The following is a 26,931-nucleotide window of genomic DNA, read 5'->3' on the forward strand; positions in this document are numbered from 1 at the left end:
AACCACTTTTTGAGCCTTATTTTTACCATAAACAGGGAGAGCTGAGTTTCGGACTTGTTGAACACCCAGTTTTGGCTTAGGGCAAATATATTCTGCCTGTGAGATCTAGACCATGCAGCATGTTTAGTCCATGAGATTATGCACAAAAGTTCAGCAGGAGTTAGGACTGAACTCACCATGACCTTACTGAACATCTCTACATCATTCAGGTTCTCATCAGTCACACAGCCAGACTGGTTCAAGTAACGATAAGTCTCTGGCTCAGAGAGGGAGAGGCTCTCTGCAACAGAAGAAAAATAGGCAGGAGAAAGACAACAATTTATTTAGCAATGAACCTTTTAATTCTATGATCTTGGTCCCCCCAAAAGTGTGTATGTTTACCACAGGGAGAGTTCATCTGAACTGATTCCACATCCCTCAAAAGCTACACCTCGACAGTGAATACACTGGGGAGGGGGAAGGAGGAGGGTATGCTGTAAAAAGGCTTGCAGAGGCTATGCAAAATTATTTAGAACAGTCAAATCCCAAGCTGCAGAGTTGCAGAATTTATCAATACAGAATTGACTCAGAAAAAAAAAATCTATCTCAAAGAGTATACAGAAAAATAGTCTTAACTATACACATGCAGTAATGACCTCTAAATTAGGTATTATCACGAGACAGAGCTCAGAGAGTCAGTCAGATTTCTGAAGGCATCTCAGTGCTGAGCAGTAGTAAAAAACTGAACATAGTTCAGTTCCTTTAGTTTTAGTAGGAACACAAAACTAACTACAAAACCAGAATTTGATCTCTGTATGTATCAGTAGTCCAACCACATCTTAAATACTTTCTGCAGGTTTGATCCCCCATTTTGAAAAGAACAGAGGAGAACTAAAAAATCAAGGAGAAAGGAGACAAGGGTGATCAAGACCGAAAACAACATTACAGATCGGGAAATGAAGCAGCCTGGGACACCAGCTTTGAGAGGAAGATGGGGAAGAATTGCAAATCTGCTGAAGAAAAGAATGTGTTGTATGGTTTCCCTAAGTACTTGCTGATAACCATGGTCCCCACTATTTTCCTTTGCTTTAGATTGATCTCTGAATTGACCCATGTGGCCATTCCTGTAAATACTCCCTAAAATTGAAGCCCTACTCCTTCCACTCTGTCAGGCCCAAATCTTCCACCTGATTACCCTAACACACAGAGAACAAGAAATTCCCCAGTCCCACAAAACCAGAGTGCAACGTAACATATTCCTGCCTGCCTATCTGACCTCTTCAGCAAGACCATCAGTGCTCAGCAGCGCTTGGGACAGGTACACACAAATGCTGTTAAGGGGATCCTGCACTACAAAGCGGATTCATCTACAGCCTGCAGCTGCCACTTTCTCTGTGTGCCCTCTTTTAGATCCACCTCTCCCTTCCCCATGTACTGAGCTATAAAGCCTTTGTTCAGACACTATACATGTTTTGGTTCTAGTCCTTCCACTACATCATTGGTCTTCCTAATTCTTCTCTCTAATATTATCTATACTGAAGGTTTGTTGTAAAATTATGTCTGTCATCCAACCTTTGAACTCCTGGAACAGGTCCCACCAGCAACTGTATCAAGACTCTCTACCCTTCCTTCACCTCTAGACAGTTTCATTACTCCATCACTTTCCACAGACTTTTCCCTCCAGCTCAGAATGCCTGAAGTGTCTTTTCTCATATAGCATTTCTGTCATCCTCAGCCTCTTTATCTCAACTCCCCTTTCTGCTTCCTACAAAATCACCATATGGCCTTCAAGAAAAAGCTACATATCAAGTACCTGAAATATCCATGCTCTAACTGACTTACACCTGCTTCACATGTTGGACTGGAAAGAGGACAAAGCCATATCCTATAAAATGCAATTACCTTTCTGCTCCCCGCTCACACCAGCTAGTAGAGCATAAAAGATGTGATAATTCCTCTCTCCAGGGTTCTGGTGTACCACTCTGTTCTGAAACAAAGAATACAAGAGTAGCAAGTAGAAGGAGATTAGACTTCTGGTTGCAAAGGCAAAGAGAGGACGAGGATAGAGGTAAATCTCCAGGGCCAAAGTACAAGAGGGTCTTCTTCCAGTTTAGTGATGGTTTTGTCTAAATAAATTCGATATCAAGGTCTTGTCACATGTGGCTGTGCAACTGACCATCTGCTGACTTCTCTGTACTCAAGAGCACGCACCTGGACAAACCGAACCTGTCAGTTCTGACACTGCTCCTCAGTGAGTCCCTGAGTCCAAAGGAAACTACATCAGAGCACAGATGCCTGCATTTGGAGTTGTACTCCATATTATTCTCTGTGGAACTGAGTTTCCAGGTACTTGTTCTCTTTCTCTTTCTCCTTGGTAAACAGCTTTTTCTTGGGGTCTCTCTGTAATGAACAGAGTTTATCAAAGATAGGAGAAGAGGCTCTGATAGATACAGAACAAACATTTTTCCTCTGCCTCTTCCTCATTTGGGACAGTTGCAGCTGTAACACATAAGGATCTAAGGCCTACACGCTGTGATGAAGACAGCATCATTCAGGAGGTGATCTGGCACTGCCACACCATACTATGGGAAGAGGGCTCACCCAGCAGTCAGTAGAGGGGATACTTACCTTTTCCAGTAAATCTGAACAGCAAGTTAAGGAAAAAACATTTAAATGACATATGCACATATTTCTTGATGATTGACAAAGAATCTTCTAGACACATTGGGATGAACCCTGTAACAAGCAGCAAATCATTAAATAACTGACACTTTGGGAAATAGGAGAAGAGTGGTCCTAAACATCATCTCAGATCATCCTCTCTACTCATTTTCCAAGGAGGTATGATGTGCCAAAGAAATATTTAAAAGGGCAGAGTCAGATAGAGCATAGGCGACCTAACAAAGGATGAGCCACATTAGGAACACCTAGAAAGATTAGAGGCTACTCTAATCTGAAAGTCTGTATTGCTCACAGCAGGTCTTGCATCAGTTCTCATTGCTTCTGCAAGAGACCACTATCTTTAATCTACTGACAGCACAGAGAGCAGAGACTAAACAATGCAAGCCTGTTATTTACAATGGTAGTAAATTCATCTGGCTGCTACTCCAGTGGAAATTGGTGTGGTTTGCAGTCATCAGCAGCTTTGAACATCACCATCAAGAAATGTAGCCAAGGCAGCTTTACCTGCCTCATGTAGACAAAAGATAGGTCTAATCCTTTGGGAGAGAGCTCCATGGGCATACAGGGAAGAAAGTCATCACGGCACAACATAATTTGACTATATCCAGTCTTCACTGTCCTTGTCACCAGAACAAGCTCCTCATGGAAGTGGTCATGGCACCAAGCCTGTCAGACTGCAAGGAGCATCTGGATGATGCTCTTAAGGCATACAATTTCATTTCAGGTAGTCTTGAGAGGAGCAGGGAGTTGGACTCAATGATCCTTATGTGTCCCTTCCAACTTGAGATATTCTTTGATTCTAGGATTAGGGTTACAAGGTCCACTGGAGATGGCAGCCCAAAACAGGGAGTCATAATTCTCTTCTGCATCCAAATATTCTGCAGAATATAGTGATTCTTAGTTTGGTCTCACAAATTCATTGGCACAACTAACATAAGGCAATAATTTTATGGGGAACAGACAGGATGCAATCAATGTGGCAGCAAATTCCAGGGTTTTAAGTAACATGTGTTGAGATTGCCAAAGTGAAAAGTCAAACTATGTCCCTACCTAATGCAGTACCTAGACGAAAGGTTTCCAGAGTTAGGTGCTGCCAAGCCACAAAACAAATACTTATTCTCTCTTTAAGTTGCAAATTTCCCACAGTTATAAACTGGCTTTGAGAAACTGTGATAAGAGATTTCCTGACCCGCACTGAGCATCTCCTCATCTTCACTTACTCCATCCATTCCTGGTCCACTGAAGAAAAGGATACAATCAGTTACTCGGCCTCCCTGGATGTGTCCATGTTGAGAGAAGTGCAACTGGATGAACTTGCCAAAGCGGCTGGAGTTGTTGTTATAAACTGTCTTGGCATTTCCAAAGGCCTCCAGAATGGGGCTGCAGAAATGAGGCAATGAAGATATGATTAGTGGTGGGATATCATTAAAACAAAGCATGTGCCCAGTCTTTTGACATTTGCACAGAGCGCTCTGCCACGAGAGATTAATTTGTTACAGCACCAGCCTGGACAAGCCGGGAGAGCTCAAGGGCAAGGAAGAATGGCAGGAGCAATTTAACATGCTGCTAGATAAATTTTAAACCTTTGGGATTGGAGTTAATTAAATCAGTCCCCAGTCCACATGGGCAGCTGGTGCTCACACTGTCAAGGGCACTCCCCACCAATGTGGCTTCAGGAAATGAAAGGTGGCAAGACCCAGCCAGGTTGTGTCCTTAACACAGCAGCATCCTGTGAATGGGACTGTATTATTTTCAGGATTTTCAGAATCATCAGACATATACCCTGTATAGGGCAAACACTCTGTAGCTTTAAACCACATACTTCTATATTTGTTCTGCCTTTTTTATTTCTGCCTTTGAAAGAGAAAACAGTATAAGACATTTATTAAAATTACAGGCAAACATCTTCAAACTAACAAACAGTAATAAAACGATCTGTTTAGTACTGAAATTTGATACTGGAACACACAAGCCCTTATTACCTAAATCTTGCTTAGGCTGATTCAAGCCACATAGTTTCCAAGTAGAGGGACTGTACACACACAATAGATTTGAAAGCTACATTCTAAGAGAGCCACATCATCCACTTCAGGAAAAAAAAAGTTGAAAAAAATCTATCACCAAACATCAGACAGGTGATAAATTGAAGATAAATTGTCTCCTGTCACCTTCCTGTCTTCAGGAGGTTCATACAACGTGGAAAACAGTGAGTTGAAATGCAGCTTGGTTCTTGCTTCACAGAACAGTTAAAGGGAAAAGCCTAAGCCACTCAAATTGACATGCTGAATTCAGGTTTAAAAATATTCATTTCTGCAATTTGGCCAATTCTAAAATAATCTGGAGGCCTGACAAGCAAGGGGTCATAGAGATGCTACTAGAACAGCCTGCACGTTGTCATGTCTAATTTTAAAACATATATAGTTTAAACAAAAATTATTACTGTTATTACCCTGAGAAGTATTGGCATTTAAATATCCCCATCGATCTACTGTGCAGTTCCACTGGAGACTGGGGCGTATATGGGATTATTTACAAGTGTATAAACATAGCATCAAAAGACACCACTGGAGCTTGCAGAAAGCTTCAGGTCTTGCAAGTGTTTGCTAAGGGAGGGCTGTGATTGGGGGAAACACTCAACAACCTTCAGGAAAATTCAGGGAATATTTTCGTAACTTACCTCTTGAAACAATCACCTCCAAGAAACAAGCATAAAAATGAAAATTGCTCTGTTATAACACATTGCAATTATAGAAATGCCAGTTAGAGAAATTTGTAAGGAGGTAAGTTCCTTGCCCTGGAGAATCTGAACTCCAAGACCCACAACTCCAAAACAAGCATGTAAATAAGGACATTGCACAGGAATATCCCACTGAGCAAACCAATGTCATGAATCAACCAGTTTAATGGGGAGAGCCAGAAAAAGGGAGGACAGAGTTATGTTATGTGACCACCACAGTTGCAGTGAGAGTGCAGGAACCAGCCCGCCAATCTTTATGGCTGTAAATCATGTTAAAATAGATACGAAAAACACAAGGAAATATCTTTACAATTTAGTTTGGCAGTGAGTGCTGAAGTCTTTCAGACATAGAGGAGAAAATAAGCAGATGCGTGTCTGAGGCTGGCAGCAGTTGCAAGGCAGAGCAGTGAGGGTGAGCTGGTTCAGTTGGGAATGAGGGCAGATGCCTGGGCTGAGCAATATGCCCACACCAGCAGCACATCACAATGTGGCACTTGATGCAGCAGTGAACTGTGAGGAGGAGCAGCACATCAGGAAGATGATGCTGGCTGCTCAGCTGGATGTGGGCAGGGTGTGCTCCAGGATTCAAAATGATGGGGACCAGTTTCAGTGGAGCAGCAGAAAGCAAAGGCTGGAATTTAGAAATACTGCACCATATGCAGCTTCAGTATTCAGATGCATAGTTGACGACAAAAAAGAAGATTTGAAGACTTGAGGGGATGAATAACAGGAAAGGTGGCTATGCTGTCAACAGTGGCACCCAACACGGAGAAGGGAACTTCAGAGTGAAGCAAGCAAGAAAAAAAGCTGAAAGTTAGCAGAATTTTTAATACACTAATGGAGATTTTCAAGAAAGAAAAAAAGTGCCAAAGGAGTTTTCAGAGCCTGATTTATGAGAAATACACCAAGCCTGAATGTTACAACACAAGCAAGTGATAGAAAGCTGATGGAACACTTTGTTTGCAATGCTGTCTGAAATTGAGAAAGAATCCAGCATTGTTCCTTGGTATGTGCTGGGCTGCAAGCATGGAAATCTGCCATAAGCCAACCGCAGGAGGACCAGTTGCAGAGCAAGTGAAGCTGAACCCTAAACACAAAGTAGGCTTCATAGGAGTGGGAGCAGCTTCTGGGTCTGGGACAGGCCTTCAGCTTCTCATCTTCAGGGAAAAGGTGACAAATCAAATTCTCTTGCACTCTCATTGCAATAGCTCACATAGCACTAGAGACGTACACAGAACAGGTCATAAGCTCTTACTTCACTCCAGCTCACAGCTGTGTCATCTTACAGACTCAGGAATCACCTATCCACCATCCTAAGCTCTCTGGATCGCTGTCAAGTTACCACTTAACTGCTAAGCATGCTTGAGCCTTCTAAGCTGCTTGCCTTAAAGCAGATTTTGCAGATCTTGAGTCATGACTGTACTGCACTTCAGAGCTTTTTGCAATTTGCTTACATCCTTGATAAAATCTGCACACCTGAAAAGTATAAATCATCCAACAACAGTCTCTCAAGCAGCAAGTCCAAGGGCAACAGCCCTTCTGTTCAATGTTGCTCTGCTTATAAGGATCCTAAAACCCACAATGCTCTCACAGCTGCCATACTACACACTGCAGGTCTGCTTAGGCTATTTTCACCACAGTTACCTCTAGCTTTTCTGCATCATCATCTTCCATGAAACATTCCTTCTCTCTACACTCTGAGCCCTGAAATATGCCACTTGCATGCAAGTCACTTTCACACAGAGAGTTCAAATGATTCCAACTTATTCTTATTAGATCCTGTTACAGATGACTGATTTACTCCTGTGGAGGTTTCTGCAACTATGACAGGCTCCAGCTAGGACCAACCTACAATCTCAACCTTGGCAATACCAAACTGCAGGACCCCCAGCAAGCTTCTCCAGTCATAGGTAAGACAGTCTTGTGCTGAGAAATTTTGTTTAATTTAATTTATTAAATAGAATTCAGGTATTAAAGAAAAGGAGGACACAAACAATAAGACAGACACTGAAGTAAACATTCTTCTTCCCTCTTCCCCAGGCTTACCTAAAGTCAAACACTACTGACCTCCTTTTCTTAGCCTCAGCTTTCATTTTTACCTCAGGTTACACTCAGTCCCTCAAAATTCCCCCAAGGCAGCACAGGAACCTGGGGACACACACACAGGACTACTTCTCTCTGTCACTCTGCTTCCTTGTTTTCTCTGCTTCTTTTTGTCTCTTAATGCTTTTCCTCAGCTGTGTTTGCTTCTTCAGGTTTTTCTGACACTTTTTTCCTTCGTGTACCTCACGTTCCAGTGTGGGTCACCTGTCCCTCAGGGGTGTCAGGACCTTTTTCAGCATGAAGGATTTCCCCCAAAGCATGTCTCCATCCCGTCATGGCTGCTGACTTCTCTCCCAAACATGTTTGATCTAGCTGCCGTGTGCTTCCCCGCCTGCCTGATGCCCTGCCAAGGTTTAGGTGGGTGTTGGTTGTTCCCTGGTGACAGCCCCAGTCGAGACCAGCTGTGATCACCGGGGGCCCCTTACAGCTTCCATGGATGTTCTCCATGATATCAGTTGCCTGGAGAGCAGGAGAGCTGCAAGGAGGCCCATGGGACCCCTGGGGGCAAGGCATTCCAGCAGCCTGAAACACATGGAGGCCAGGGGAGAGCAGGGGCAAATGAAGGAGACCAGGAATCAGAGCATGACAGACACTCACTGTGAGGACATCCACAGCCGAGAGGTAGAGCATTAATTCTCTGGCTGCCATGCACACCCTATGTTGCTGTTGGAAAGAAGCCTAATCCATCCGTGGACAGCTGGGAGAGCAGCCAGGTGAGGCATCCCGGCAAGACCGCAACCTTTGCATTTCCCTGACGTGACACCGTTCAGCTCTGTGATCCTCACTGCTCAGGTCTGGCTCCATCCATGGCTTGGCTGCTCAGAAGGCAGGACCCCCCCAAAGGCAGGACCCCTCCAAAGGCAGGGGCCCCCAAAGGCAGGCTGACTCAGCACATTGGGTGCCCATGAGGGTGGACTGTACCTGCTTTCCAGGATGGCTTCTTCCACGCGAGTGCTCTTCTCACACACAGGGGCCCCAAGAGACGTCTGGCTCATGGCTGACAAGAATTTCAGCAGCAACTTGGTGCTCTCAGTCTTTCCAGCTCCACTTTCTCCACTGTTAGGAAAAAACATACATTTCATTTACAAATCCAGGACAGACAGAGCTGATGACCATCCCACCCACAGCACAGAAGAGATCTCTAGGAATAAACATGTGCCATCTCTGCTGTGACAAGCAGGGATCAGTCAAAGGTAGGAAGGATGGTGTGGATATTTAGGCAGGTGCCAATGAAAATGGAACAGCAGGAGCAAGGCGTGTGATGCAGCGAGGGAGTAGCCGGTTCTTCATTTCTAACCTTATCAGAACACACTGGCTGTCATGACGCTTCCACAAGCAGCAGTAGCACTCGTTAGCTGTGGCGAAGATATGGGGAGGCAGCTCACCCAGCCGGTGCTGTCTGTACAGGTCTATGGCATCCACACTGTACAGACCAGGGATGGGTTTGTAGGGATTTACTGATGCCAAGATGGAACCAATGTTTGTCTAGGGGGAGAAAACAAAACACAGCAAGGAAATAAAGCTTCTGGAAAAAAATAAAAAGATCATGACAAACCCAGACCCTGAAATAACTCATGGCGAAGGGAGAAAGCCTATATAAGGATGTTGAGCTTCGGCAGAGAGCTCCCCAGTTTGGCAAAAAATGTCAAACCACAGGGAAGGGGCTGCACAATTGGGTAGGGATGGGGCACTCTGAATTTTGCTGCTTTACAATATAAAATTCTTATCCTGTTATCTTTGCTAAATTAGGCTTACACAATTTAAGAACATGAAGCCATCTTCATACCCATCTACCTTGCTGTGCTTGAAGCTGAACAGCATAGCCAGGACTGAAGGAGTCTCAGGAGACACCTTCAATGCCCCTATACACAGTCTTAAGTGCAGGGGGTTTAGGAGGGTTCAAGAACCACCTCAACAAAGAGGTGCAACACAGACACACACACACATGCACATACATGTGCAAAGAACCACGACAGCATATAATTTTTCTTCTGCTGAAAAATGCTGTTTGGAGCAGCTTAAATCATTTTGTAAACCAAATCAAAATTGACAGCTGAAGATGAAGCTCTGGATTTCAAGTCAAAACATTTCTACATTTTCTAAACATTTTATTCTGAAAATATTTATTTTGAAAATCTCACAGTTCAAAAAAGAGGTAGTAAGATTTAAAATAAAGTACCCAGAGCCCAACATTGAATTTCAAATGTATTATATTGTGAAGTCAGAAGGAAATTAATTTTGTTTTTTGGGGCATGACTTTTTCAGTTCAGCCAACCAGCTCAAATCCAGTTATTCTCAGAGCTGCAGTTCAGAGCATTGGTGCCACCTCTCTGCTAACAATGGCTCTGTAATATGGTCAACATCCATCTGAAATCCTGCTGCTGGAGAAGTGGCCTCCCTCACAGGGACATCTTGGACTGCTCTATTACAAGAATACCCACTCTGATGCAGGAAATGCTTAGATTGCTGCGGTAGGTTCCAAGCTTTGTGGTAAGGCACAACATCTAGTATTATTTCCAAATCATGAACTATGAGTCACCACATACATATAAAAGAATTTGAATGCATCCACTGGAGAAACTGTAAATGAAACACTTGGTGACAAGAAAGATGCATCCTGCCAAATGAAATCTGGGGCCACAGCGATGCCAAGCTTTGAAGCCAGAAGCCAGACGGATAAGATGCTGTAGTCACCAAAATATTTAAAACTCGTTTATTAAAGCAGCAATCAGAGATCATCAGGGAAAAAAAATATCTCCTAGGCCAAATTGCATTATCAGTATGAACAGGCTATCATAGAACTAAGTCCTGAGGACCCTCTGACATGGACCTCTGTGGGTAGAAATATAATTAATTGGTGATAAAAGCAATAAGCAAGCAGATGATCTTTGGCCAGACAGGTAGAGGGAAAGAGGAAAGCATCGAGTGAGAAAACATGGACTGGGGACAAAGCATTGTACAAGCAGTTGAGGAACAGACATTGTCCGGAGACTATGAGACAGAGATGTTCATTCTAACTCTTCTCCCAGATCTTCAGAGCATCTCCTCCTCTCAGATGTTTCATTTTGCATTTCCCAGTCTAGTTTCAACTCCCCCAAGGAACAGAGCTCCTTTCCAGAGAACTTCTGGAAAGTCCTTTCCAGAACTTCTTCCAGTATAGCCATCTCTTTCAAAGGTGTTTCTAGGAAACTCCTCCATCTCCAGTTGCAGTCTCCTCATCACCTGCATTCCCTTATCAACAATTTCTATCCACAGTTTTTAACAGCAGTAGCATTTTGCATCAACTATGTACATACCAGCTACTCTATTAGTAAAGAAGTCTCCAAAGAAGGACAAACTGCATGTGGCATGTCTACTTCTCAAGACAATAAATCCTACTTGGATCATTAGGCATGGATTGCTCAGGACAGCACAAAATGGGGCAGTACGGCCCCTGGCTTATTTCTACATCACTCACATTATGTTGGGTCTACTTTTACTAAAGAATACAGGAATTGCAAGAATGAAGGGGGAAGATGCACACCTAAAAATTGCAGGCTGTTGCTGTGCTCACATAATTTCCTTAAACAATTGGGTAGAGCTTGAATAGTATTTATCTGGAAAATAAAAGCTACTGCTGTAGTAAATCAATTATGGATATCACACTAGTCTAGATATACTGCTACTTACACTCCCTATCAGAAAGAATCACCTTTAGGAGCTCATGGTAGGATGCCTTTAGGCATACAGCTCAGAGCTGCACTTTTTCATAGCAGCTGTCCACTTCCTGTTCTCAGTTGTCCATCCTCTCATTAATTATTTTTATTATTATGTACTTATTTTTAATACTAGTTATCAGTATTCCAGGTTGCCCATTCCTACAGGTGATCTTTGTTTTCCAGAAAATTATATTTCTCACCTACTTCTGATCTCTCCAATTTTCTTCCAAATATTTTTGTCCCTGACTTATAGGCATAACTCCTCTCAGCACAGCTTCAGCTGCAACTTCAGCTTACTATGTTCTATCTGTGGAGACTGCTGAGGATGATATTAAATAAACTGCAGCCCTGCACCATTCATGGTATTCACAGAGCATTGCAAGTCATTAGGTGGCACTACAGCTGACATTCTCAATTTCTGCTTGCATGAAAACTATATGCAGCTGGGCTATGCCAAAAAGAGTGATAAGGTAAGTGCAATATTAATGTCTGTGCTGTAGAAATGCAAAACAGCACTGGTATGGTTTGGTGTCCTCTAGGTCAGAGAGTGCTCAAACATATACCCAAATACAGTCCCACTCTGAGGTGGGGCTTACAGTGCTTCACTGTGGGGCTCTTCCGAGTGCTGAACATGTTGCAGAGGTCAGGCCCCTTCATACATCTCCAAAAATTGCAGACGTGAAGTGCACAGCTGACATTCATGCACTATGCAAAGGCAAAAAATGCAGTGTAAAGGTGTTAAACTTTAACACCTTTATGCAGGGATGGAGAAGGCACAGAACTAATGCTGAATAAGAGAAGGAATGACACATCAGAGCTAGAGGAAAGGCTTAAGGAGATATAGCTGCTGTGACACTGTCCCAGTGCTGGTGTTGTGGCATTTCTGGGACAAGGTGGAGATAGAAAAGGAAGAGAATCCTGCCCTGCATTTTAAGATGTGAGGAAGAGGAAACAGGAGGGATATACTCAAACGGGCCAGGAGCTACACAGACACATAGCATGTGTCAAACACAGGATAAGAAGAGCAGCAAGGACATGGGACATCAAAACAGTGTGTGCATGTGGGTACTGTAACAGGGTCACAAGGCTGTGTTGATAGATAACAGGCAAGGGGGCCTACAGCAAAAAAAAAAAAAAAAAAGAGAATTTCTGCATCCAGTGCAGAAGATGGTTCAGAAACAGGGTCACTTTACTGATAATTTCCTGTAATACAGGTGCACATGGTCTGGTTGTCTTGATAACAGTTGCTATGCAACACAGAAAGAGATTTACATTTTTTCTGTCATAATCTGAAAAATTCTGTGTGCACATAGCATGGACAAAGAAGGTAAGAATAAAGCAAGGTAAGGCAGTCTTTGTAATATATTCTTCTTGTCCTCTCCAAGTCTCATGGAGCAGTGTGCTGTCCCAGCACTCCAGGGATGCCTCATCCCAGGTGTGCTTTTCCTCACAAGTCCCTTTCCTGACACCTGTCTCCTTCCTGAGGGCCTGAGAGGGAAATCAGGAGATGCCTTGAGTATTCATATGTGCAAGGAGAGCAGAGCAATTAAAAAAAGGCACAACTGCATGTAAAAGCAGAAGAATTAGGCAACAGGTTTGCATTCATGTTTTGGAAGATCTTCCATAGATGCAAAGAGGCCCTTGTGGTAGGGGTAGTATCTCACAGGGATGATGGAGCTGGCAAGGCAGAAAACCCCCTCCAATTCCTATCCACACGAAACAATACTCAAGAAACAAGGCTAACATCAATATTTCACATGCAAAGTGGCAGCCCTGAAGCTAAACAAAAACCATTAGCCAGAAGGGATGTGGCCCAGCCTGCGCACTTACATAGATGTTACCCTGTTGGTAGCGCTGGTGCAGGTTAAGCAGGATGGCAGCTTCATGCAGATCTCCCAGCATGGACATGTCTTCTACGCCTTCAGTGCTGGTCTGGTGCATTGGCAAGACCTTTTCCCTGGAAAGGGAGGCCTTGGGGTACTGGAACACCTGGAAGAATGGGGACAAGGACAAATAAGGTCGTGATACCTGGGCACATGGTCTGATCTCTTAACAGAAACATGCACCTTTATACTTTGGCACTGGAAAATGAAATGAGTAAGGCCCAGATCTGCTCCCTATTTTTAGGGATCCTTCCTCTTATTGGCATCCTTCCATTCCTGTCCCTACCTATTTGAGCACTTTGGCCAGAAACCATACAGCATACTCCCTTCTTTTGCCAAAGAGTCAATCTCTCACCTTCACTGTTGATGAGGACAAATCAGTGCAAGGTTACTTGATTTCCACTGAAATCTCCTGAACAGGAACAGGACACCAGCCTCCAGCTGCACTAGGCTGGACAGGTATTACATACCCCACTCATGACTGTGAATATCGATGGCAGCTGCTCCCATGAGACCAGGAGCAGTCTTTCACAAAAAACACAGATGGGATCATGTCTCTGACTGTGGGGAAGTAGAGGCAAAGCTTATTTACATTCCAGGTTTGGCCCTGCATTCACTGTAGAGGCAGCCAGAGAGCATGTGGGAGAGGTTATCATGTCAAGAGCAAAGAAAAGAAAGCAGATGAGAAGCCAAATAAAGTAGTGACATCCTCTGTGTGTGCTGGCATGTACGTATATGATACAGCTTTCAAAATATTTGTACAGTAACACCTATTAAATTCTATCACTGCTCTGGGAAGTACCCACTTCTCTCTCTGTGCAGTTGCACTCTTCTTGCCTCAATTGCTGCACCCTTCTTCCTGTTAGACCTTCCTCCTCCTCAATAACCCACTCTTCATTTATCAGGTCATCTTCTTCATTCCCTTTCAACACAGCTGAGATTATGTGACTGTTCCCCTCCACCACAGGCACATCCCAGCCCTCCTTTCCTCCTCCTCAAGCACGATGCTGGCATTTCACAAAATGTTATTTCAGTTGCTTCCCACTCTTGGATTCAACCATGTGCCATCTCCCACCCAGCATCCGAAGCTGTTCTAGATTGTAAGACCCAAGATAGACAGATGGGAGACTTCATACAGGCAGCCTAGAGAAGGAAACTGGTCCACGGTAACCCTTCCAAAGAAACTTGGGCTTTTCCTTCCCTTCTGGGGCTCTGGTCTCTACCTCATTTCCATCCCTGCTTGTCAGCCCTCCTGGGTGCCAGCAAGAAACTGACAGGCTCCACAGAGAACGAACCATGATCTATAGCATTGATCTAACTGGTTTCTCCTGCCTGCTTTTCTGGTGTGCTCAGGCTGCTGTAACTGCTAAGGAGAGGCCATCTCTGCAGCTGCAGGCTGCAGACAGAATGAGGTCACCCTGCCCCCTCCAGCAAGCCACCCTTGCGAGTCCCTTGCAGGGCGCTCACACTGCAGCACACTGCAGGTGCCCAGCAAACACCCCTTCTGGGCTCTGAGCCAGTGCAGGGCAAGAATAATCCAGCACAGCATCCCTTTATGAGATTGCCATGATGCCTGCACAACCGAAAAGCAGCTCTGGTCCTGGAGGGAGCTGGGGAGAAGTAGGCTAGCTCCTCCAGGTGTGTTCATCCCAGGTCTGCCCAGTCACATCTAATGTGGCAAGGGCTTGGTATCTTCCACTGGCAGACTGTACCACAGCCCAATTTTTTTCACCAGCCAGGAGACTTTCAAAAATACATAGTTCATGTTCATGAACAGTGTAGAACAAAGCCCAGTCCAGAAGACAGGCTCTCTCTCCAGGCCTCTCTGGTCATTGCCACACCAATTCTGCACTTGAGTATCAGAGGGGTATGACTGCTAGCAGCAGGACACTCTGCTAGCATAGCCTGAAAAAAAACACATTGTTTTTTTCCCTATTCAGAGCAGAGACCTCAGGCACTTTCACAAGAAAACTGAAGGAGTGGGAAGGGATAATGGGACAACTAAATTCAGGAGAGAGTACAAGCTTCAGATGCATAACATGAACTGGAGCCTGTCAGGAACAAAATCACTTCCAAACCATGAGGCAGCAAACAACCCTGGTTCTCTCTTCTCTGCTGACTTGGACAAATTTTGGAAGGGGATAAGTAAAAAACGGCATGACGTGATCTTTCCTTACATCTGCCTGGTACTTACTGATTTACCACTGCTTTGTCAGCCCTTGTGGCCATTTGGGCCAGAAGAGAAACATTAAGAAAACATTTAGAGAAAAAGCTGAGTGGACAAGTGTCCTAAAAGATATCAGGCAGCTGGCAGCCCCTATGCCAAGAGGCTGCTGTGCATGAAAAGTGATGGGTCAGAGCTTGTTTCCTTAGTCCTGTGGACAGTGTGGCAGAAAATGGAACCTTGAAGAGCAACAGGAGTCCTAAATACACAAGTAAATAATTAGTAGGGGTTAGCTAATCACCTCTTAAACCTGTTTTGAGCCACTTGGTTGGTGTTATGCAGCCATACCTCTCTAAAAACAGTCTGGTCCAATATCCATAAAGAGTTAAGCAGGTGCTCTGGCAGGACTGCAATAATGCTGTATTAGGAGCATTGATTCTGGTACCTTCTGGACAGAAGCACTGCAAAGGTGAAATATACTCCCTGGAGGAGCAATCTGATGCCAGGTTGACATCCTAGCCGAGGCCAAGATGTCACCTGTCTGTCCCTGAGGCTGCAGAGGTTCACATAATGCCCTTGCACATCACTGCACCTCTAGCAGCTCACCCTTTCTCAGGCAGAGGCTGGGGCCTCCAGCCCCACTGAGGTTTGGGAGGTGATGTCTCTGTGCCTCTGCAAGGCATTTGTGACATGCGGGAGAGTTTTCAGATCTTCCCTGCACCAGGAGAAAGCTGACAATTAATTTACTCTCTGCCCTCCGAGGTAGAGAGTAGTTTCCAGTCTCTGTATCACCAACAGGCTGCAGGGATCATCCACCGTCCTGGAGACAGATACATAGTGGTTTTTTGTTCCCAAGGCTGTGTCAAAGTGGCTTTCTTCAAGGAGTTCAGAGATTTGAGACACAAACAGGATGATGCTCCACCCTTAGAGTCCCAGTAAGGAAGCTTTTGTTACCCTACTGCTCACTTCTGGACCCTTCTAGAAATGCAGCAGAAGAGCAGTTGGAAGATCCTCTCCACCATCCTGTTCCAGGCAAGGTATGCTAGAATGTCATTCAGCACTACTGAGCTGAATATGATAGCTGATTTTTCCTGAAGCAAGCGAGAGCTCAGACAAACTGATCTCTCAGCAAAGTTGTCCCTGGAGTTTCCCTTTTCCAACAAGGTAATATGTAAAACACAAAGTTATAGGTGTCAATAAGGAGATCTTTATTATTTGGGAAGGAAAACAATCAGCTTTCAGTCTAACAGGCACCTCACAACACAGCCAAAGATTTCTACTCTCTTCCCCATAAGAAACTGATTTTGCCTCAGGTTTAGCCCATAGTCAGAACAAAACGACCATGACTCTCTCCAAGCCCCTGCAATGGTTAGGAATAAAGCAAAACCTGGCCAGCAAACAAGCCAAGATGAGACTGCCAGCCCTGCTCACCAGGCTCAGCAAGGAAGAAATGATTCCTTCTCAAACTCAATTCCATCCATCAGTGCCACCCTGAGCACATAAGCAAAGCTCCCACCTGACATCCAAATTACATTTATCCATAAAGCATTTGACTGCTTTATCTATATCATGGTTTCAAATCTTGTGTTTTGTAGGCATTGGCTCCTCCTTTCCTCCCAGGAAGACACATTTCTGAAAGATTTATTGCTCGAGTTGTTTTAAAAGAAGTGAAAACGAATTACAAAAGCTTTGAAGGACTGGACTTCTTAACTTAGAGCTGCAAGAGCTGCAGGTATGCTGGGCCACAGCAAAGATGAGGACAACTAGATTTAGGGGTTCTAAAAATCAGAGGGATCAAGCAGTCCATTCAACCCAAAGTGAAGAAGTTTTTATCTGAGTTTTCACCTGGGGTAGGACTTCCCGTCCCTCCTACAGGTATGAATCAATGAAGGTGGCAGGCAAGGGAAGCACATAGGACAACTATTGTGGGGGGCACTGAACAAAGAAAGCCCTTTAATGATCACCATGTGCTTTTGCTGCATAAGCCGTGAAGCACATGGTCCTTCAGCATAGTGGTTTCTTGTTTCATGGGAGAAGAAACCCCCAAATTTCAGCTTTTTTTTACACCTGTGAGTCATCAAGCATCATCCTGTGTCTATCTTCTGCCTGTCTATATACAAGACACAGGCTGGCAGTGGGTGTACCCCCTTAGATGGCTCTAAGGTAGATTTCAGAGGTGCCAGGTGGGTTTGGAGGATTTTACAAGGCCACAGCAGCATATCAGAAGAGACAGGACTGGGAGAGTAACAGAAACGCTCATTGTTTGCTGTCCCTCCAGAGGCTGCTGCAGTGCCTGTGATCCCTTAAAATGTGTTACTGACTATCCAGCACTTCCAAAACAAGGATCCCCAAGAAGGAATTTGAGAGACTACAGTAACCAGATGAAAAATTTGTGTTTGCTAGGTGAGTTTCCATCTCTGAGAAACAAAACAGGATCTTTAAAAAGGAATGATGACTTGAAATCCAGCCCTTTCAAAGGAAGACTGAAAAATATGACGGTCCTACCACTGACTCTCCACTAACTGGAGTCCTAAATCCCCTTTCCTCCTGCACCCTCCTTTGTTTGCCAGGTAAGAGGCTGAAGAAAACCTGTCCATTTTCCTGTAACAAAGCAACAACCTGCAGAGCCCCATTCACCAGCACAGCTGAGCAGATCTGATTGCTCACTGCTGGAGGGCACAGTCCTGCCTGTTTCCCCATCCTCCTCAGGGACCAGGCACCAGTCTGACTCACCAAGAACCTCCCTGAAGGCAATGGATAGTTTTCCCAGGGTTAGCCAGTCCAGCTGACTCACTGAAGACTTGGACGATCCCCAGAGATCCTTTCCTACCAATATTATTCCACGAGCGCTACAGCAGATGCACCAGGGAACCACAAGGAGCACAGGGCTGGAAATCAGGCAAGAAAGAGGCTTGTTCCTATCACTGTCAGAGAGCTCTGCTCTCAGAGCTTGGCTGCCTTGCTGAACAGTCCTGGGCATCACTGCTGCATTTACACCACTGACTGACACAGGGAGGCCACTGCCATGTGTCCCTGACCCAAAGGGCTGATGGTAAAAGCTGCTGAAGCAGATGGTGGTGAACACAACAGCTCTTACAATGGCACAGCTTGCAACAAGTACATCCTGGCGGGAAGGGCTGCTTAGTTGGTGGAGCTGCCTCCTTCTCAGGACCATTTAGCCAATATAATACTTTTGCTAGGCTGTGAATGCAACTCCTTCAAAGATGACACAAAGAAAACCAAGAAAAGTGAGGTGGGCAGTCAAATGAAGAACAATCTTCTCTTTTTAACCTTCGTTACACTTTTGGCATAGTTTGTAACAGAGCCTGGTCACTTTTCAGACAGAATCACAACATTTCAATTGATACATTTCAACATGATGGTCATGCAAAACCAAGAAGTCCATCTTGCAACTTGGCATAGGCTACAGCCTTGTGCAAACTTCACTTACCGAGCCATAATCTGAGGTGAAAAGCACGTTTCCATCAGCACACAAGCCAACAGTGCATGGCTGCAGCTGGTCCTGCTCCCGCAGCCATACCCTGGCACCCTGCAAAAACCAGAAGACCTCCTATTACAAAGAGCTGGAGCCTGTGAGATCTGCACATGGAGTCCAAACACCTAAGGAAAGCTGGGGGAAACTGCATTATTCAGAGGCTGCTTCTAAGCAACAGATGCTTAAAATTTTTAAGTAAGTTCTACTTACATTTTCAGAGAAATCAGTTTTGATTTTTTTAATTTAACATGAGCAGAAAAAAAAGCAGTTTTACTCAGCTTCATGTGGTAACCAAAGTAAGGAAACACCAGTTTTTATAGAAAGTGTCATGGAAAGACACAGACACACAGAATAGTGGGTTTGACTGTCTAAATATTTTCAAACTTGGAATATCCGGTCATTAAAAGTCATGCTACAATAATAATAATAGAAAATATAAATAAAGCATGTTTACAATTTCATGCACCCACACATCATTGTAAGTCAAAATGCTTTCAGAAATCATCAGGGCACAGCTAAGTAGATATGTTTACAAGCTCTGGCAAAAGTTTCCTTTGGTAAACGAAATTACTTGAGTGTTTCTCTAATGTATACATATACTGATGTATATATGATGGCCCTGATGTCTGATGTGTATATGCACTGATGTTTATATGGTTTCACATACACTACAACATCTTAAACTGCTCAATGTCTCTCAAGACAAGCCTAAGCAAAAGGCAGATTTCTGGTAACATATAGGCAGGGATCTGCAGGACAGGTAAATCTCACAGCTTGCCTACCAAAACAGTAGGGAAAGTAAGTTTGCTGGATTGGCCTTTTCTGCCCTGTCTGCCTGTGGGATCTGGTACAAGGGAAAGAGCAGGAGCATGAATGCAAATCAGGGTGAGCATGACCTGCAATTACGCAGAATTAGGCAAAATGTCACATCACATTTCAGTTATTGCAAACTAATCCATTCCATGTCTTCCCATAGAAATCACATAAACAATGCTTAGATAAGTACTGCGAAAAATCTGAAGTGCTCAACTGTTGAGCTATATTAAGGCCATCCTGCCTTTCATCGATTCACAGACCTACTTTCTTCCTAATTTTTTTTTCTGCCCCTAAGTTATTGATTATAAAAGCCCTTCCTACCCTCTTAATCCCATCAGCACCATTAGCTCTTTGCTTGTAGGCTTATCATGTTTGAAGAGATGGAATAGTATTTCTATATTACATTATACAGAATGTGGAATGCTAATTCTATTTTTAATGATTTGTTTTTAGTTTAGGTGGGTTTTTTTAAAACTACTTGAGTCACTTTAAACACCTTAGTACCTTATTGTAGAAGATACATCTATTGGCCAACCTTCAGTCCTCCCAATACAGGAACTGGGTTTAATAGCATTAAAAAAGGCCTACATAATTCTAGCTTTACTGTTGTGTTCTGGTCTAGAGTTTCCACATCAAGCAAATTAATTTCCCCTCACCAAGTGAATGAAAAGCACCAGTGCATCTGATCAGCACCTAAACTCACAGGTACTGTGCAAAGATCGCTCCACCATTGCCAGTGACCAATAGCAACAGAAAAAATTTAATCTTATGTTACAGATTCAAGTGTTAAGATCCCAGAGAGCTGTTATAAACCATGTATTGAATACAGATTCTGAGGAACTATATAGAGGTCTTTGTGACATCCTCTTACATTTTCTGAAACTCTTGATGCTTGAGACAAAGTGTCCTGAGGCATCTAGGCAAGACATTGCTGTTGAGAGATCATCCATTTCCCAAATCACATTCTGACTATTCTGCATAAACATATGAACAGCAACATGTGTTAAAAGATAATATTTTTGCTGGTTTCACCAAAGAGTCCTACTAGCACCACAGTACAGAGCAAAGAGTCAGAAAACAGCAAGGTTGTGTCTGGAGTTCCCAACTGGGAAAGCAGGATGAAAGAAAACATTTTCTAGGAGACTTAGCGTAAACATCCCCAACAGTGCATTTCAGTGCCTTCACCAGTAACCAGTAACCCAGGATTGCACAGATGAGAGCCTGAAGCAAGTGCAATTTAATGAGACAAGCTTGCACCCTCCCATGCACGCTGCACCCCGATGCCATGGCATGCACCCCCCACCATTAGGAGTGTGTCATTATTACAGCACCTTATATGGTCGGTCCCTGAAGACAAGAGGGGTCCGGGTTAGACAGACTTTCCACTCCCTGAGCTTGGAAATAAATTTGGAGCTAGATGCAGTTGCTAACCTGACACACAAGTAAGTGACACTCCATGGGTATGGGCACTGTTATTGATTAGATACCATTTAAAGGGGAAAAGAAGGGAGATGGACAATGGGATCATTCTGGTATCTTCAACACATAGAAATTATCTGAAAGTCCAGACCCCTTTCCCAGCAGAAGTCCATGTGCAAAAGCACTGACAAATACTCCTAAAAAGGAGATGTAGTTCTTTTATACAATACTCCACAAGCTTATGGCAGATCCTTATGTGTGCTGTTAAGGACTAGAAGGCAACATGCTGAAGCTACCAGGAACTGTGGCATTTCAGCTGCCCAGAACTACTTACTTCAGTTTACTTTGATGTTGTAGCTGTTTTTACAACAGCAATTGCCTCTGCCTAGCAGAATAAATTCAACAGTTATGTTGTTTCCAAAAGGAACATCATGCTGATACAGCCAGAAAAGGAACCACAAAACAAATAATTATTGTAACTTCTGCCCAGCATAGCTCCCATTTCCTGGAAGGCCAAGTTTGTTTTTGTGCATCTCCTTCCATCACTCTTTTTTTCTAAAAATCAAATTCCCCAAGGAACCTTGTCTAAATACAGAAACAGATGGCAACACCAAAAAGACTGCCCTCTCTTCACTCCCCTCTTCCCCAATACCACACATCTCATTGATCAGTTGAAAGGATTAAATTGAGCAGAAAACTTCCATGAACTGCCAGTCAGCAAGGCTGAACTTCCATGGGAGAAGCATGGGCAGTTGCACAGAGCACTGCTCAGCACTGCAGAGCAGCGACCTGCCGGCTCGGGGGGATCCCAGCAGGCAACATAGAGGATGGGAACACTCTGCTCTTCTAGTACAAGAGTAAAAATCCTTCAGCTTTCAGTTAGGGATATAGAAGGTCTCACCCTCATCCAGAGACAAAACAGTTTAACAAAGTGAAACAAGCAATCACTAATTTGAAAAGAACACCTTAATAGACAGTGTAGGAACATCAACCAGTGATGATTTTGTGTAACCATTTCAATCAAATACATCTGGCTGAATAGTGATCATACAGTCAACCCAAGCCCGTTATATAATGAGAATAGCTCATCCCCTCCCAATTCTTCTTTTACCAGGAGTTTATTAGGGGTCTTGCTTTGCTTTTTACAGGCAACAACAACAACAGGAACTGAAAGGACAAATAAAGTAGTAACATTAGAGTTCCTATATCAAGGGTAGGTCACTTGGATGTTAAACAAACTCTGAGACCAGCATCCTCATTCCTATCCTCAGTGACAATCTGTCCATGAACTGGCCTTGCCACAAAGTGTGTAGCAAAGCACAACCCTGAAAACTGATCCCACACCATGGGGTTATAATTTAGAAAATAAAGTTGCTGCATACAAGGAGCAGTGTTTCATCAGTACTGGCTCACTGTCGCACCATGATGCCTTCCACTATGGACAGTAAACTCTACAATGTCATTTTTCTCTGTTCATATAATATGATCCTAGAGTCAGAAATAAATAACGTTTCCTGGTATTTGTGATATCAAGAAATCAATCGAAGCCACAGATTTATTTGGCCTTCTATGCCTTTTTTTACAAGTCTGAAACCAGAAGTTCTCTCTTACACTCACATGTCTGTATCTTAGCAGATGCAGTATGCTGTGTTGGCAGGGAAAGAATAAGGGAGATCTTGCATGCTGTACCCAGGGAATGGGCATAGAGGTAGATGGCAGTGCACAACTCTTACTGCAGTAGACATTAGAGTGTGTACATCCTCCTCATCAGTTATTCAGCTACTGAAGGCAGCAAGGTAAGCTCCAGAGTACAAGATACAGAACTCTGTACCTGCAGATGCCTTGGCCTCTCCAGAGCCTCCCAACTCAGCAGGAGGTACATTCAGAGATTGACATGAGAAAGCCCCTACTCCACAACTGTACCACTCTTCAGAAACAAGTTATCATATTCTGTTCTTATTTGTGTATTCTGGACTACCCTTGAATCTTCATGTTCTCCCAGGATGTCCTCTCTCTTCTGGAAACGGCTTCTTCCCATACACAAGCAGGAATGAGCTGCCCCAGCTGAATTTGATGAGAAAGCAGTGCTGCCTCTCTCTGAGTGCACTCAGACATCCCATTCCTCCTTGTGCACAAACCTACACAACTCCCAGGAGTAACATGCTCAGCAGGGGCTACAACCAGAATGGCTGCATCAATTTCCAGGGGTTATTCAGAGAGGAAAAGCACTTTTGGTAGGAAGACGTCTTTCAGTGTATGAAACAAGCATACAATTGTCTGCTATTTCCATTACGGGATGTTTTTAATGTTTTATTTGTGCATGAGCATGGCTGTCTCAGCCTCCAGATGTACCTACAAACACAATACTATGAGAGGCTCTTGTAGTCCCTTGATTTAGGTAACTATCCCCAATCAGCCATTCTGCAAGGGGCAGAGATGTCTCAAAAATGTACACCCCTGCACTGAGAGTCTGAGACAAAAATCTACATGGGTACTAGAAGTTTTCAACTGTAAGTACTATATACATAACATACCTTTGTCCTTCTAGCACACTGAGGCTGTTCAGTGGGTATTGGGCATCCAAGCCTTGTGTTTTTCCTGGCAATGGATCCATATGCTCCTAGGCTTGGAAAAGACTCTCCTTGCAGCACTGCGTTATGCCAGTTCTCTTTCCTCAGTGGGCTTTGCGGTTGTAAACCATGAGGCAGAGACTGGGCTTGAAAGGCCCTTGCAATCCAGACAAAGCTGGAATCAGGTTTCAACAAATGCACTTTTCAACAGATTGATCTGGATGATCATGAATAAGTGATAGAACAGATATAAAGAGCCTTAGCTAATGGATATAATATTGGTGGGGAGGGGGAGTCCCTGACACCCTAGACCCATATGGTAAGGAATGCAACCTTGCTGTTTTTCTGATGTCAGGCTGAAATGAAGCCATACAGTCAGTTCCTGGGTTATATCTGATCAGCAAAACCTGGACCAGCTGCTGAAAGGGAGGGGCAGCCCAGGAGGCCACAGGTAAGAGAGACAGAAGCAACAACAGCTCAGTTGGCAGAAGCCAATGGGGAGTAGCTGGGAAGAAGGACAAAACCTCAACAGCAGTAGGGGTAACAGAAACAGAAGTCTACTTCTTGTAAGGCACAAAGATGACACACTGTAGAGCAAAAAGGGACTGGATTGCACCTGTCCAGTTCCATGGTTCCCACACAGCAGCCCACTGAGCCTAGGCAGCCTCTGCAAGCCAGCACAACTCGTAGAGCTGAGCACAGACTGCAGCCATGGGTCCTGCTGCTCCAGAGCTGCAGCCTAGAGTGAGCCCATGACTCATTCTAGTTTTGCCAATTAGCAACCCCATTCCTCACTAATTAAGGAGCAAAGCCCTCAGTCTGTCAGCAGCTTTGCAGAATAGCAATATCAGGAAAAGGTCTGTGCATTTTAAATCATCTAAGAGCAGTTTGTCACTTCTGGTCACTGATGTATGTGCACTGCTTCCCACTCCCCTTTCGCCTCCCCCTCCCATCTGTTCTGTTCCTCTCTCCTCCCCCAGTTTGGCTGCTGCACAGCTTCTCACTCTCCAGCACATCTCCCAACTTCAAATATCTCCCAGGAAGTGCCTGGTCCTTGGAGGTAATTCTTGATCTTCTCAAAGAAGCAACTACCCAGCTATAGCAACCACATCAACTCCTCTTCATGGGAGTGGAAGGAGTGAATCCCCAACTGTTTCTACATACTTCAGGGCTGCCCTTTGCCATGAGCATAAGGTGCACAGAGAGGAAGCAGGTGTGACTTCACTGTATGCTCTCTCAAGGCTCAGTTTAAGATGAGCTGCCCCCTGCAATTCCACTGGGGCAGTGGAGCCACTCCCCTTCTCAGCTGAAGCAACAGTCCTACAGGGTTTTGCAACTGCCTGAGAACTTTTCACCAGCCTTGAAAACGCATACTAAATTTAGTTCATAAAACTTAACTAAATTTAGTTAAGTTCATATTGCCTTCTCAATAAGCTCTACCCCACCTAAAAGTTGAATTAAAACAATGTTGTTCCCTAGGCATGTTACTCACATGTATATCTACAGAGGTGTATTCCCTGTCACATCACAGCAACAGTAGCTTTCTCACATCTTCTCTGTAGCCCTGAAAGAAAGGAGGCAACATGGCATGTGCTAAAGCCCAGCCTGGCCCTAGTAAAACTGTTACTGACCAGCGTGCAGCTCCAAACATAGCAAGTGAAAAGGTATTCCTGCCCTGCTCTCAACAGGAACATTGCTTTGGGTCTCCTCTCCCTCTTGCCACCAAATACACAGTGACACAGCTTGCTTGCGGTTCCCTCCCTCTCTCAAATTCAGCCTATGGCTTCAAGGGTGAGGCTGGGCTGATGAGCAGTCAAGAAATCTTCAAGGTTCACAGACTAGAGCTCAGGCCTTCAGGAAGCCATGAGGATACAGCAGCCTGTCACAGAGACACCAGCTCCAACATGGTGCCTCAAGAAGCCACAGTGCAATGCCTTTTGTAAAAATCTCGGATGAGAGCCCTGAAACAGTATTTCTTCCACAATGTTTATGCATAATTTGGGATTATGTCCAACACCTTTTTGTATCTTGCTACAACCTTTATTTCAATAATTCCTTGCCTTGTGGAGTTCCACCACCTACTCACACATTATACAGAAACGTACGCTTTTAAACCAGTCTCATCACTGTGAAGCAGAAAATCCATTTTTCTTGCGGTCAGAGGTAGAGGAACAGAGGAGTTCAATCCACCTTCTCTGTCTCATCCATTATTTTCTGCTCTTTTGCCATGTCTCCCCCTATTTGTCATTTCACTAATAAACTAATCTCAGGTTCTTTAAACTCTTCATGTGAGACATTTCTCGGTGTTTGATCGTCCTGAGTGTCCTTCCCTCAAACACCACACAAACAGCAAGTGGAGTGCCTCTGAACTGTAATACACTGTCAGTCCATCTGAAATAAGAGTGAATGTGGGGAAAAACTGGGGAAACAAGCCATGTAAGAAAGAAGGTGGGAGACAGTGAAGACAGAAGAGTCCATATTTCACTGTTTTCTAAAATCACTGGGTGCTACTAGCTAAAATCATACGTGTGCTAGTAGCAGCATCCAACTACTAGATGTGGATGGCAGTATTATGAGTAATGATGCAGGTATGCAAAAGTTCTTAACAAATATCCCTGGAAAGCACCCCTCTTGCATCACATTGCAATGCTGACGTGCTTTCCCATCTATTAGTAAATGAAAAGGACATAAAACATTTTAGAAATCAACAGGTCCAAGAGTTCCCAGAGATCTGTCCAATAAAGTTTCTCACCAACTGATATTAATCTTTTATAAATCTGGTAATGCTGAGGAAATTCCAAGGGATTGAAAGGGTCAGAGCCTAAATGGGAGTGATAGCAGGATTATCCCAAGTAACCATGGGTTGCTTAGTCTGAGGACCCCAGGGAAAATACAGAGGTTTTGCTCTCAGCTGTTTCATCTTAAGGATACTCTGGCTTTAATCGCTGTCCAGTGCCAATCAACATGTAGAAAGAAGTGTAGTCAAAAAGAGTCCTTCCTCAGCATCCAAGCATAAGAGATAAATAGGACAGTGATTGACTCTCCCAGCATTGCTCATGCAGAACACAGTATTCTAGTAAAAGTCAGTTCTTGAGCAAACAGCAGCAAAGGGATCTCAAAACTGTTCTTATGCACAGGGAAAATCACAACTAATTGAGGGAGTTTCTAACAAATATCTGCAGTGACAGGGTCAGTACTATTTCGTATTCTCATCAGGGACCTAAAATCAAAACTAGCACTGACAGTACTAGCAGATGCCAACATCTGGTAGATAAGTAAGTACCCACAAGGATGAGACCATCAGAGCAGTGTGGATTCCACAGCCCACTTGTTTGAAAAAAAAGGGATTAAAGTACAGCCAAACAGAAAGGTCATCATCAGGAG

The 26,931-nt window shown here is 44.0% G+C and overlaps 1 protein-coding gene across 2 annotated transcripts in view; it reads right to left on the reverse strand.

Moving 5' to 3' along the window:
* LOC113944433 (unconventional myosin-X-like) overlaps nucleotides 1-26,931 on the reverse strand; it is a 90,551-nt gene that overhangs the window by 57,664 nt on the left and 5,956 nt on the right. The window contains exons 2-9 of one of the 2 annotated variants that reach the window (XM_027637520.1): nucleotides 18,698-18,796; nucleotides 13,030-13,188; nucleotides 8,799-8,986; nucleotides 8,423-8,557; nucleotides 3,917-4,041; nucleotides 2,608-2,621; nucleotides 1,882-1,966; nucleotides 177-280 (exon numbers count right to left, since the gene is read on the reverse strand). In XM_027637520.1, coding sequence (XP_027493321.1) covers nucleotides 177-280; nucleotides 1,882-1,966; nucleotides 2,608-2,621; nucleotides 3,917-4,041; nucleotides 8,423-8,557; nucleotides 8,799-8,986; nucleotides 13,030-13,188; nucleotides 18,698-18,796 — 909 coding nt within the window. Of the gene's footprint in view, nucleotides 1-176; nucleotides 281-1,881; nucleotides 1,967-2,607; nucleotides 2,622-3,916; nucleotides 4,042-8,422; nucleotides 8,558-8,798; nucleotides 8,987-13,029; nucleotides 13,189-18,697; nucleotides 18,797-26,931 lie in introns of those variants that run through there. The other variant, XM_027637521.1, reaches the window with a different exon arrangement.

Source organism: Corapipo altera, unplaced genomic scaffold (genome assembly GCF_003945725.1).
Source record: "Corapipo altera isolate COAL_440 unplaced genomic scaffold, ASM394572v1 45, whole genome shotgun sequence".
Taxonomy (NCBI): domain Eukaryota; kingdom Metazoa; phylum Chordata; class Aves; order Passeriformes; family Pipridae; genus Corapipo; species Corapipo altera.